General features: G+C 40.8%; 1 protein-coding gene across 1 annotated transcript in view; it reads right to left on the bottom strand.

Moving 5' to 3' along the window:
- Positions 1 to 6,246: 6,246 nt before the first annotated feature.
- Htr2a (5-hydroxytryptamine receptor 2A) overlaps positions 6,247 to 14,831 on the bottom strand; it is a 67,267-nt gene continuing 58,682 nt past the window's right edge. The window contains exon 3 of the mRNA XM_021203681.2: positions 6,247 to 10,033. Coding sequence (XP_021059340.1) covers positions 9,231 to 10,033 — 803 coding nt within the window. The 3' untranslated portion in view covers positions 6,247 to 9,230. The remainder of the gene's footprint in view (positions 10,034 to 14,831) is intronic.

Genomic DNA, 14,831 nt, shown 5'->3' with positions numbered 1-14,831 from the left:
GCTAAAAGCCCCGGGGTTCTGGCATTTCCTCAAGTATCATCTTGTCATAGGCACCCTTCAGGCAGGATATATCTTTTAAGCTAGTTGCATATTAATTAGGTTAATTTGTGACCAAGTTGGAGGGCTGAATAAATAAGCACGCATTTTGTAAAGTTCATTGAATGACCTCGTGTACGTGACCTCACTGCTATCCTAGACTCCTCACATGTAACAGGGAAGAATTGTGTAGAATGGACACACTGGGGCTTTCCTGGACAAAGCTGCTGAGAGAGTGAACAGTGTGTTCAACACAGCTCAGGTGGACAGCGACATGCCCAGGCCCCACAACATCACATTCCTTCTTCTCTGTTTACCGTATTTCCTTCCTCTTGTCATCTTGTATATTGGTAATTCACTCACTCTTGGCTCTGTTTTCAGAGTCACCCTAGCTCAGACATGATGAGTAATGACATACATTACTTTTCAATATCAGAAAGAAATGTGGGACAGGAAGTACATACTGTGCTGTTCTCTAGGAGGCAGAATAAACACCATCTGAAGAGCTCATAATTTTAATTATAAATAAAGACCTAAGTGACATTGGCTCCCTTTCAACAAGAATCTAGCTATAAATAAATAAATAAATAAATAAATAAATAAATAAATAAATAAATGAATATTTGTCACTATAAGTTCTAAATCTATTTGGGCTTTCAATTTTTAACCCTTCAGGGAAATGGATCTCAAATAATAGGTTCAATTTATCATTAAGAAGCCTAGAGACCGCTAAAAAGAGCAATTGTTTATTTTATAGCAGCTATGAAACTGTTCAAAAGAGTGTCTGACTGAGAAAACGCCTCAGCAAATATCATTTATGTTTATGTCTTGCTTTTGGTATCATAGCTTACACATTCCTTAGATCATTGATGATTTATCACAGGATTACTGCTACGAAAGTTTGAATTGTGTGAAATTCATCTATAGAATTTAAGAGTTCCAGAATGTTCTTTGCCTTGGTTCATCGATGTCTAAAGGACTAGGTTTTTCGCCTTTCTTATTGAGAACTAGAACAGACTCCTCAAGGATTATCTAATTCTTCAGTATACTTTCCTAGGTAAAGGAAACAATTTCCCAAGGTCAGACAAGAGCAGCAGACCAGACCTGAGTTTTCTGTCTGTCTTCAGCTTCAGCTGGGCCGCATGAAGGAGGTTCTAAGTAAGCAGAAAGACTTCATATGGTGTGCTGGCTCATGGGAACGTACTGGTGCTAAATTGTAAGGCTCTTACAATTCCTCTTGAGTGCCTACCAAGACTAGCTGATCAACCCTCTTGCTGAAGACACCACATACCTTCAGTGGAACACAAGGAGAAGTCAAGCTGGAGTTGAGCTAGAAGTTTACCTATGCTAGTTGGCTCTCATAGTCCTAGAAGGTGCTACACAGGATGCTGGGAGAGTAGAATGGCTATTCTTGGTTGTCAACTTGACTAAATATGCAATTAAATAGAACCCAAGTGACTGGCTACAACTGGGAGGGATTTTTATTAAACTGGGCCATTACCTTTAGGGAGACTTTAAATCCACATCACTTGAGGTCAGAGGACCCACCCTAATTCTGAGCCATTCTTCTGGTGACAGCCTATGTAAAGAACAAGGATGAAAGAAGCTTTGACTCTTTGCCTGCACACCCTCAGTTTTGTTTTGATGGAAGCCTACTTGTATGTGATCTGTGATCTGATGCATACTGAAGACCAGCAGAGACATCAGCCTTGTGGACAAAGCAACTACTGGCTTCTTGGACTAAGGAACTATAATAAATCCCTTGGAATTTACTACACACACACACACACACACACACACACACACACACACACACACACACAATCTTCATTCATTCTATCAGTTTTTTCCCCTCTAGGGAACCCTGATTAATACAAAGAAAAAATGTATTAAGAGTCTTAATCAGCTGCAAACTCTATGAATTGTAATGTCAACGTGCCAGACAGTATGTGCTTACTGGTGCAAAAGTGGTGTGATTGTTATGGAGGGGTGAATGAAACACTCCAGAAAGAAACTGAGCCTTCAACTGCACCTCTGCAAAGATGATTAACTGACTAGCACTTCAATGATTGTGGAGAGGTCCAGAGCCAATAGCATTTATCTTGGGCCATCTAGTCCCCTAAACAGGGCTGTGTGTGATCTAGCACCTTTGGAATGTACTAACTTAACCAAACCTCTGAGTATCATTCTATGGATAGCATATGACTGAGGTCTATAGCTGAGATCTCTCCTCTGTGCTGTAACTTCCAACTTAATTGTTTTCACCAAATGTATTTTTAAAGTGCTTGATTTACCTCTTCTTTTATTTTACTACTGTATGTTACCCTGTTGGAAGATGGAATTCTGGGTAATCAAAATCAATCTTCCCAGGCCGTACTTGTTCATATAGTTTTTTTAAGCTTCAAAATAAACTATTTCTTATCCCCTTCGCAATAGAAAGTGCTGTTTTTGTGTTAACGGGGTCGCCAGCTAGTCTCTGACTAGATTTGGGGTCCACTCCACAGGAGGGGATTCGCGCCTGGCACTGGAATCCCAGTAAAAAACAATGCCAGCAGGTCTTAGGCCCCAGGTGGAAACTTCCTATTGTGTAGCTGCCTTCTAATATGTACTTCTATAGTAAATTATACCCATTGACAAATACTAATCTTAGCCTTAATCAGAGAAACTTTTCTTTCCAGTGAGCAGAAGAGAATGCAGAGCAGCAAGCTGCTCTTGCTGCTGGCAGTAAGTGATAGCCCAGTGCTGAGCCTTAAAAACAACATTTTTTTTTTTTTTAAATCGCTCCTGATAAGACTCGGGGGAACACTGAGCAGAAGGAGAAGAAATAAAATGTAAGAGCCAGGTGATGCAGCAAAAGTCTTTGAAATGCTACCTCTGGGCGTGACAGCCATTGCAATCAGGGTCCCACAGCATCTGAGGCTGCCTCCTCTGAACCAGCACATCTCTAGGCTTGTCACTAGTCCATTATGGGTCAGGAAGGAGCCCCCAGAGCCCATCCCTCCGCTGAGATATTGGCTACCTGTAGCTTCTGGACAAGAGTCTGTCATCGTCTTCAGAGCTGTGCCCATGGATGAATCCACCAAGTTCCAGCGGACAGCTTAAAACCCACGCTCACGCAAATGGTCCCGGTTAGAATCAGTGAGCCATAAAACAACACAAAATCATTCATGAATGTGGGAAGGGGCTTGAAGGTAAGAGGGGTTTGGCAGGGGATAAGGGAAGAAGGGAAAGAAGGCAGTCAGAAGTCAGAGTCACCAGAATGTATTATATTCAAGTATGAAACCCCAAAACCAAATTTAATAAAAATTACATTATAAAAAGGAAAGTCAGAGCTTTTGTACGTGTATTTTTAAAGTTGTTCAGAAGAAACCTTCTTTTTTGTACTTTCTATGCAAATAATCAGAAAACAGCAAAAGCTGGTGTAACTGTCGATTGTGTCTTTACAGGGACAAATACCCATAAGCCATAAAACGTAAGGAAGAAGTTAGTAATCATATCCCTAATTTTTTCCATTTACAATAAAGTCTTAAAAGTTGTAGATTCTTTCCAAGTCACTGCTATGAATGTTGGGTGATCACATGGTTGAGATTTCAAGGGGGTGGGGGGCAGCTTCTCTGTCATATGTAGAAGGCACTATCTCCTAGCAGACTAAACACGACTTGCATGTCAACTGTTGACATGCCACTGTGGATGGGGAAAAATCTCAGAGTGACCCTCCTCTAGATGGAGAACAACGGACCATCTATGGCTGTGGAAAGGGAGAATCAGTCTTCTCAAGGGATAAGCCCCTGATAGGTTATCCAATCCCAGGAGGTAAGCCTTTTACGTATTCATTTCTCATTGAGCAACACGACATGGACTCTTGAGGTGGGTGTGTGTTATGTGTGTAGGTCATGGCTTCGAGGGGGAGTCGGGCGCATAGGAAGAACTGGAGGGGGAGGGGGAGGGGGAGGGCTAGGAATGATATGAATACAGTATTCATGTAGGAGATTCTATTTTAAAATCCCTTATAATGTTAAATTATAAATATTTATATGAAATTTTGGAGGATCTGAAGGTACTTGTTTTTCTGTAGTCCCTTTGAGGGACACCAGAAAGATATTACTGATTCCCAAATTTCTTTCTCATTTTTATTTATAGTGCCTAAACAGTTTGCCTTTGATTCCTGCCTTTTGGATTATATTAAGGGTGGATAGCTAAAGAGATGCCGATCTTTCCTGAGGCCTTATTAGCTTTGATTTCCTAGTAAAGTCTTTCTGCCAGGCAGGAATAAATACATTCAAAAGAGATTCATGTGTCTTCCTCTTTGGTCATCCGACTATAGAAAGGAGTGGATCCCCCACTAAATAGAATCTCTTGCTGGGAAAAGAAAATGCTCTTGCCCCGAAGACAAGAAGAGTTTTTGTCAGCCAGAAAAGAAACTAAAATCTTGGAGAAAGACTTAGGACTTGTTAGAGGATGATGCAGGAAGAGGAGCCTAGCTTTGCAGGGGAGTCTGGGGCTGAGACAGTGCGGAGCAGGACCTCACCTTCCAGGATTGCTTCGCTGTCTCTTGCCTTCTGGATCTTCATCCCTCTTCCCAAGGTGGCCACACGGAATAAGTCCTCCTGTGTTGTCTTTCACTGTTAATTTGGCTCTTTCGATGGACTTATCAAAGGTAATTGGCTGAATCTGGTTTGCTAGGCACACATGGTGGGTGACCATAAATCTGGGGGGGGGGCAGTCTGGTAAGTGAAGCACAGAGTGGGTCACTTTAGATGGGAACACTCTTGGGAGCCCGATGAAGAAGCTTCTGCGTCGTGGTAGCAAAGGTAAAATGTGTTTTTAAAGTCAGAAACATTCAAAAAACACAGTTAGACATTTCTGAATAACAATTTTGGAGGAAGAGCACAGGTTCAGGCCCTTCCTGTGCAATGGAGTAGGTTTAAGGCCAGGTCGGGCAACTTAAGACCCTCTTTCAAAAGGAAAGAAGACTTTTAAAAAAGACTGGGGCTACAGCCCAGTGGCGGAATGCTTACCTAGCAGTGCAAGATCCTAGATCGAATTCTTAGTATCATAATAATGAAAACAAAAACCAAAAACTAAAGCAAGCAAGCCCAGTTCTAACACGTCCAGTGTGTCGCAGGCTGTCAGGGACGGCTGTGATCTGCAGTAGCCATCTCCGTCAGTTAGGCAGGGCACGATCCAAACCTGTGCATCCCAGAGACGTACCAATACGAGGTACAGGGTGTTTAGGACGACTTAAGTCAGTGTATACAAGAAGCAAGTGTGGAAACAGGAGTGTTTGGGTTCTGAAATGTCCTCCTTCCCCCACTTGGATGAAGCACTTAGGGGCTGGAATCAGATGGCCCTGAATTGAACTGTTACATTTCTTATTAGTGGTGTGGCTTTTGACACGTCACTAACTGAATCTCAGTTTCCTTATCTTCAAAGTAGACTATTCCTCCCTTCAGGCTCCTTGTGAAGGAGTCCATTTACGTAAAATGAGCAAAACAGACAGCTTAACACATGGACTACAGAACGTAGGTGCTCAATACGTGAGGTATAACAACCTGAAAAAAAAACCTACTCTCCCTGTTTGTAATTATTTCTACACTTTTCTTTTTCATTTAAATTTTTTTTTGGGAAACAAGGTGTCATATAAAGCCTTGTAATCTGTAGGCATCCCCCCCCCACCACCTCCTGATGCCGGAGTTACAGGCTTAAAGTCCTGTTTTGTTCCTACACTTAAAGGTGCAATGATGAGTCATGTGACTTTCTGGTCCATTTAATGATGCTACACGTCCCTGTTTAACTATGCAGGGTGTGTGTGTGTGTGTCCTGTGCAGGTGTGTGTGTGTGTGTGTGTGTGTGTGTGTGTGTGCGTGTGCATATATGGTAATGCATATGCACACCTATATGTGTGTGCCTTTATGTTTCTGGGTTTTATCAGTAGGACACAGAGAACCTATATGACTGGAAACTGACTCATGACCATTAAGCTGATGAAGGGGATTCTAGCGTTGTGAGATGGCTGAAGCCAGTGGCACAGGCTGTTGCTTTCCAACCCCAACTTGAAGACCTGGGAGGTTTGGGACAATTCCTTCTAGCAAACACAACTCTGGAGTCAACTTTTTTTTTTTTTTTTTTTTTTTTAGTGTACTTTATTTGCAATTAATCATTCATTCTTGAAATATTTTAGAATAGATTAAAACCAGTACATAAAATAAATCTTCACTGTATTTGTTACATATGGCACAGAATAACTTAACACTTTTATAAATATGTTTCATCAGTGCACAAAATGGGAGAAGAACCCTTTTGCTAAAAGCAGCCCGGTAGCGGTTTGGACTACAGTAGCATTTTTCAAAACTGACCATGAGATGGCGCTGTGGTCCAATAGATTATGTAAGCTTTAACTGAGTTTTTCTTAAATATGGCGTTGAATCCCTTAAGTCTAGTAGACTCTATCAATCAACTTAAAGAAGAGTGAAGTTTGTTACTCTTTTAATAGTATTGGCTAGAAGTGAATCCTTTCACCATGGATCCATAAATCATTCAATGGTTATTTTTTCTCCCCTCCTGGGGAGAGGAGTGTATCTAAGAAGCCATAGACGTCAAGAAGTACCAGACTAAAGAGAGGCCTAAAGTTATCATTCAACTTCAGATTAATAAACTGAATATAGACGGTTGTTTTCAACACCCTGATAGAATTGTGTTAAAATCTCTCCTTATATTTAAAGCATCTTCCAGTTTATTTAAAGTATATCTCTGCTACACAGTAACCTCCTTTGGCAGTCGTGGAAGGTCATAGGAATATTAGAACATTAATTCACATTTAGATCAACATGATTCAAACATGCACGTGTGTATGTTTTCACCACTTGCTCTTCTTTATATAAATATATAAATGTCGGATAAAGTGCATGGAACATGTCTGTACATATATACAGGTACACGTTTTCTTATGTACACTTTAAGAGATAGTTACAGAGAGGGAAAAGCCACGCACACAATGGTAATATATGTGTAGTCAAAAGACACCTTTCGGTGGGGTTTATGTTCATTCTGACAAAGATTAAGTTCGTGGGATAGAATCTATAACCCTTTCCTTAATACATATTGGCATGTGCAGAGTTTCAAACTAAGGCAAAACACGTTACAGCAGACTTCTTAACACGTCTATTTTTATTAGTCAGTATGGTCTAATCATTAAGGACTAACTTCTTTCAAGTACAACCTTGGGACTGGTGACATGTTATAAATTTTAGGTCTGAAGCAATGACCATCATTCAAAGTGTCTGTAAAGACATACTTAGGAAAACCTTAATTTCCAACTTACACAATGAAATTTTCTACATGCTTTAATTGCGAAACCTGAAACATTTTCCAAAGGCTTGCAACACAACATCTTTGTATCCAATAAGGATGTTTTAGCCTTTTACTCTCTCTCTATCATTTGTCTCAACAGTAATGTGCAGTTCCCCCTGTGTGTCACAGTGTCATGGTGGATTAACTATAGCTGGCCTTTGTTAGTCTCTAGTAGCCATTTCTACTGAACATTATGGTAACTGATATTGGCTTTTTAATTGGAAGCTAGTGTCTGTCAGAGCAAAATGAATGTCGTTTTAGAGGGAAGGAACAAAAATATTGCTTTAAATCTTGGTATTTATGAATTGGATCCAATTTGTGGTGTTTATTTTTATGTATTACATGCAGTCTTTGATTCAATTGTTATTTTCCCATTTCCTTGGCAAATATCTATAATGAAAATTACTTAAAAAAATTCCCAAGAGTTGATAAAACTCTTTTCTGAATCAGGTAAGGAAAAAAATTGAACTGGTTGATTCTGAAAATGAATCTATATACTTTTTTTTATAACAACCAATTAAGTTGTTTTTAATGCAAAAATCTTATATATCTATTTTTTAAATATCCTTATTAACTAAGAAGCTGCTCCACTCATAAGGTACAGTCAACAGATCACTGTGGAACCAAGCTAACCCATTTTTATAAATAATATAAATACATTAATCTAAAAGTATCATTAAAAAAAACCCTATATTTATTTAGTTTGGAGACAGGGTCTCATGCAGTCCACATTGGCCTCATACTAGATAAATAGCTGAGGGTGACTGAATTCCTGATCCTCTCACCTGCACTTCCCAAGTGTTAGGATTACAGCCATGCACCGCGGTGCCTGGTTACGCGGCGCTGGGCATCCACGCAAGGATTTCCTGCATGTTGGACAAGCACTCGTTTATCAATGGAGCTACGTTCCCAGCTCTTTGAAAACATCAGTTTTACCTGATAACTGTCAATATGAAAGTCACTTGAGTTTTACAGAAATTGCCTAAGAAGCTACTGCTAACAGCAAGAAACCTGAGTTAAATGTTCAGCTGTGACAGTCAACTCTTTGTACTGGTCACTGCTCAAAGGGCGCATGCGCAACACAGTCGGTTTCCCTAGTGAGTTACCAAATACCTCCGGGAGGCTGTTTCTCTGAAGCGAGTTCTAGAACTGTACTTGGAAAAGTAGAATTACCCTTTGATAGTTTACAGAGAAGAAAAATATATGAAACAAGACCACATTGCAAATTCAGGTAAAGCCCAAGAAGTAGAAGAGAAAGCAGCGTGTTATTGAATAACATTTAAAACCCTTCCACGTCTGAGAATTAATGACCAATGCAGCAAATGCCAGCGGTCTTGTGAACATTTCAAAATGGCATCTATGAAAAAGCAAGAATGAAAAATATCGTCAAGTATCTCAATGAATTGTATTAGCAATACAAATGTCATAATACTGTCTATTTTTCTTTCCAAAATATATGTTGTGGTGAATTTGAAACACTGTTTTTTTTTTTTTTAAAGAGGCTATTCATTATTTTCAGTATTTCTAGCTATTTTTATATACAACAATAGGTCACCAACTCACTCCCATGCTACCCATCAACATGGCAGCCCGGTTTCTATTTGACAATAGAAATTAGATGGATTTTATGCCTTGTTACAATTGTACAATAAAGGCCAATGATTTTAAAGATCTCATTGGCGATGTTAAAAGCATCACAACGCTCCTAGTTCAAATGCTGTCCGGACATTATAGTTGGTCCACTGGAGTAGTCTAATTTGATCTGAGCCTCCTTATCCCACCCCCACACACATGGGTGTAAACTTGTTCACAGGCACTGGGCAATCGTCCCAGCATCCGGTTCATCACACACAGCTAACCTTTTCATTCACGGTTTCAATATTGTCTATACAATTCTCTTCTGAGTGTTGGTTCCCTAGTGTAACCATGGAGCAGTCATTAGCTGTCGGCTCAGCATCTTCCTGTGAGTTCTTTTTTTGTCCACCCTGGAGCTGACTAGACTTGTAGGCCAATGTTGGTATAGTGTTCACTAAAATTAACTGCAGCGGCTTTCTGTTTTCCTTGTACTGGCACTGAATGTACCGTGAGAAGGCGGACCTATAAGTTTTATTGAACAACGTATATACCAGTGGGTTGACGGCTGAGGAGAGATAACCAATCCAGACAAACACATTGAGCAGGGCTCCGATGACATTTTCGTTGCAGGATTCTTTGCAGATGACGGCCATGATGTTGGTGATGAAGAATGGGCACCACATTACAACAAACAGGAAGAACACGATGCCCAGCACCTTGCATGCTTTTTGCTCGTTGCTGATGGACTGCATCGTCCTTCGGCCTGCGTAGGAGCCTGACTCTCTGTGGATGGACCGTTGGAAGAGCTTTTCCGATGACAGAGAACTCTGAGGGAGGAAGCTGAAGGAGGCTAATTTGGCCCGAGTGCTGAGGTCACTCACACACAGGGTGGCTTCTTTCTGAAGTGACTTGATAGTCAGGAAGTAGGTGATCACCATGATGGTTAGGGGGATGAAAAATGCCACAAAAGAGCCTATGAGGACAAAGTTGTCATCGGCGAGCAGGCAGCTCCCCTCCTTAAAGACCTTCGAATCATCCTGCAGTCCGAAGACTGGGATTGGCATGGATATACCTGAAAAAGGATGAAAAATGAGACAGATCATCAAGGGACTGAGTATATGAAGGTAGGAGCAGCACCACTTAATACTGGCTGGTCAAGAAAGTGATGCCAACTTACTTTAAGAGTTTAATATTACTTCAGTGAAAGTTGGGCTAATTCTTATTCTATATTTTTTTCTAATTACATTTTACTTATTAACTGGCAAAAACACATGCAGAGGCAAAATGAAACCAATAAAAATGACTGCTAACACCATCATCGAGAGATCAACAGACTAACCACAGGGACAGTTTAACATGTATCACACATGCGGCGCATGCAGGAACGTACTCACGCACGCATGTACCCATGCACGCGCACACACACACACACACACACACACACACACACACGTACCCATGCACGCGCACACACGCACGCGTGAGCGCGCGTATGTACCCATGCACACACTGGGCAAGAGGACGAGGTTCTACTGTATGTACTTATTTTTTTTTTTAACTTTCCACTTCATATACTATCAGCATTCATGACTTCTTTTGTAAACGTATAAGCCTAACATATTTGCTTTCTAACAAATTTGAAAACTATAAAAAGGTAACAGTGAGTAAGGGAAAACTGCATTTATTCTCACCACCAAGGTTGCTTTTGTTTGCACAGAACTTTATGTGCAGTTTTAGGTCTCCCTATGGCCTGTAATATTTATTATAAAACGTGTGCCTGTTGAGACAGGGTCTGATACTAGCCTGGGATAACCTCAGACTCACATCGATCCTTCTTCAGCCTCTTGAGTTCCATGAGCCACCATGGCCAGTTTTAAAGTTGGACATTTTTAAACTACTTTTGAAAGACATTTTCTAATATTAATTTCAAGTAAGTCAAATGAACTTGGGTTAGTTTTAAAAAGTTTTTATTTTGGAAAAATTCTTACATCTGCAAACCCCCAAAAAGGAACAAAGAAAAATGGTATCCCAAGGATGCCTCTGAGCTTTTACAGTTGTAAATTCAAGACAAATCTTGTGTCTTCCAGGGACCTTACCTGGAACCCTCGTTTTGAGGCAAACCTCAGATATCATGTGATTAAACATATACACATCTTATTATGTAGATTTAAAGTGAAAAACTTTCAGAGAAACCCACAATCACAGACAGGCTTTCCCCTAAAGGGGAATTTAGTGTACCCTTCCCATCATGACATACAGAATGTGTGTTCAGACTTCCACTGGCTCATAAAAGTCATATATTTTCATAACAGAACACCTATAAGGATGAATTGCCAAAAACAAGGCATCTACAGATTCTATGGTCTAAAGTATGAGTTAGATGCAGATTGCAATAATACATGGTAATGTGAGCTTACAGCCAGCCAGTCACTGCTCATTCTGATTCAGGGCCTCTATGATGGGCCTCCAGGTACGAAGCTCAGACAGAGGAGCATAGCTGTGAAGAAATGTCACAGCTGACTCTAATCATGATAATTTCTCTCCATGGTAATTTGACCCTACTTAATGAAGTTTAGCTTGACCTCGATGTGAGGTTTTTGTTCCCTTTTTTGGAGCTACAGAGGTTTGAGGGAGTCTGGTTAGGCCAAAGCAGTCACGGTATACTTCTTATTCTGTTTTTTTTTTTGTTGTTGTTGTTTTTTGTTTTTTTTTGTTTTTTTCTGCCACAGAGGCAGAATCCTGTAGCTGAGAAAGGAGAAGAAACAACTGTACAGCTTAGTTCAAGCTTGCTTCCTTCACTCTAAGATGCTCTGAGAAAAGCTATTTCCTGTCCACACTGGCCTGCATTTCCAGTTTCCTGAGTTGCATGACAGAGCACCCTTGGTTGTACTTCCAGCCACTCTGTAGCCCAAGATGCTGCTCTCAGGCCTGCTCATCTCAGACTCAGAGGCCACTGTTTAACCTTTGTCTTGCCACCCAACAGGAAAATAGTTTCCTTTGAAGATGTGTAATACAAACAGTCCATTGGTGGTGACGGCAGCAACAGCAGTAACAACAACAACAACAACAACGAGAAGAAAAAAATAGCCAAACTCTCCACGGTTAGAACAGAGTTTGACTATCTGCAAACACAGGTATGGCTGTCCTAAAACACAGCTGGTAGAAGGGACTGTAGCTGGAGCTTAGTGTAATATTTGACAAGAATGTCTCTCTGCTCCCTGTCACATGTGTTTGTGTGTATAGGTGTGTGTGCACACATACATGCATGTATGTGTATGTGTGTGTGTGTGTGTGTGTGTGTGTGTGTGTGTGTGTGTGAGAGAGAGAGAGAGAGAGAGAGAGAGAGAGAGAGAAGAACACAAGCAAGGGTTTGGCCATAATAATTTAGGCTCATGTGGGAGCCAGAGGCTAACAAAACATCTATAATCACCTCTCCACCATATGTTTCGAGACAGGGTCTCTCACTGAAAAATTTCAGCTAGACTGATGGCCAGTGAGCCCCAGATCTGTCTGTCTCCATCCTGTCCCTCCCTCGTGCTGCCATTCCCAAGTCTTTGCATGAGTGCTTAGGATTCAAACTTGGGTCCTCATGCTTGCCTGGAATGTACTTTGCCCCAAGTTGTTTTCCCAGCCTGACACATCTCTTTCTGAGTGTCATTCGACCATAACTCCACAGGCTTCAGGGATGATATTTATTTCTTGTCTATGTAAGGTCATGCCAGTTCTTGATGTTTTGTTTTTTGGAAGATAAACATGAATGACATCATTCCTGTGTGTACCTGCTACATTGCTGGGAACACCTTCAGAGCTAAAAGCTGTGGCCATAACGGAGGCATTCTAGGAGACCACTTGACGTCTCATCAAGCTTCAGGAACTTCAGGAAATTAACCATAAAAGATAGCCCCTGATTTCTAGGAAGAGCACTTTCTTTTTCTGCCAATATTTGAACTCCTATCTTCGAGAGATGGTTCTTATATTCATCCAGTCTTATTATATAGGCTTTCTGCTTACTTGATCAGAAGGGGTACACTGGGCATCTACTTCAGATGGACTTAGATATGAGTCATGGCTATGGGTCTGGGCTCCTGCGGTGATGTTCAGCTCCTCTATGAGATGAGGCTGGTGCCAACATGCCCTCATGGATGGAGTTAAGATAACATGGATCAAAGATGCAGAACACCAGCATGTTGCCTGACTCAAGCAAGATAGCATAACAAACGGCAAAGCAGGTGGGAATAATTTTTGTGGGGGAGGGAATTATTCAGAAAAATGATTATCAACATTATTTTGTTCTAATCTATTTTTTGCTCAGTGTTCTATGTTAGTCTTTATATAATAGAGTTCATAAACCATAAGAAGCAAGATAGTGTTTTGACTTCACTATTGGCTATGTAATGATGATGTAAGTATTAGCTTCTGCCAGGGTCATGGGAGGTCTCAATCAATTTTAATTTGGTACAGCTAGCCCTGTTGATTACTTTTCTAATGTGATGGATTACAGCCATTACTATTAGTCATGATGCATATAAACAAAATATCAACTGTCCAAAGTGGTGTACGATTTTGTTATTAAACTCTTGGGTGTTCATTTTCTTGATTAATACAAAGGAAGTTCCTACCTTGAAAGCCTTTTTGCCCTGTTATTTATAACCTGGTAATGAGTGGCTGTTTTCACTGGACCAGAATGTAAGACAGCTGAAAATATCCAATTGTTCATTCATTTGGACTTTGTAACTGTCTCTTGGGTTGAGAAAACACATACACACAATACACTCCCTGTGGGATATTTTGATTTCAGCAGCCGTGAAATGAGAGGGTGATGGAACCACTCACACGGACACAAATTCTCCCTCTAAAATGTCTGAGGGAAAGACTTGCCTGACAGGAGAATAGATATAGTGGCAGGTCATAGGCAGGACTGTTTTGTGCTTGGAGAGGACATCTTGATTTGGATGAGGGAGAATCAAACTCACGCATTTTTAAATGGCTAAATAAAACTCTCCTGGCGACTGCTGCTTACCACTTGTTTTCGGTGTTTCTTCCCGAGTAAGTGTGGCCAGCAAATATTTGTAAAAAGACTGGTGGGAAAGTTAGAGCAGCACTCTAGAAAGGGGAAGAAACTTTTGTCAAGGAACAAAGGCATCTCCCTAGGCTTTGTGTGTGTGATGAGGGGCTCAGAAGTAAGCCCCTGCCAAGAGAAATGAAGAGCCCTGTCTGATAGCCAAGAGTGTGGCCACAGTCATCTCAAGGGCATTCATTTTCAGGCTGTTTTCTTTGATAATAGTGGCTTTTGGAGACCTGACAGCTTCTCTCCCTTGAGATTTCTGCATATTAAGCATTTTGCTTTATGAACAAACGGACGGTGTTTTGAACTACTTTACTCTGCATTTTGTTTAATAATTCTTTGCCCTGAGGAATAAGAAACATCGATCAAAATGCACTAAAGGTGTGAGATCTTCTGTGCACATTTCTTATTCCTCTGCATTAAAATTCAGAGAGCTAAGTGAGCAGTGGGGAATCATGGACACTAAGAACACAAAGGTTTTGTTGGGTGTTCTCCTTGAGCTCACCTCTCCGCTTGCTTTGCCCATAAAGTCCCCTAATCTAGTTGGCATCTTACCATGGGCTAAAGGATCTTAATTCTGAACTACCAGCCATGACAGACAGGCTCTCCCTGTAATCCTACACTTTTGTGATTTAGGATCTTGGAACTAATGGTTCTTTTGTGACAAGTACTTTCCTTTTGAATCAAGAAGTTTGAAGTACTAGGTAGCAAGGGTCTCATGGAAAATGAAGCAGTGAGTGTCACAGGGTCTCATGGAAAATGAAGCAGTGAGTGTCACAGGGTCTCATGGAAAATGAAGCAGTGA

This window comes from Mus pahari, chromosome 8 (assembly GCF_900095145.1).
Source record: "Mus pahari chromosome 8, PAHARI_EIJ_v1.1, whole genome shotgun sequence".
In the NCBI taxonomy this organism is placed as follows: Eukaryota; Metazoa; Chordata; class Mammalia; order Rodentia; family Muridae; genus Mus; species Mus pahari.
This window is presented reverse-complemented; position numbering and strand designations above follow the sequence as displayed.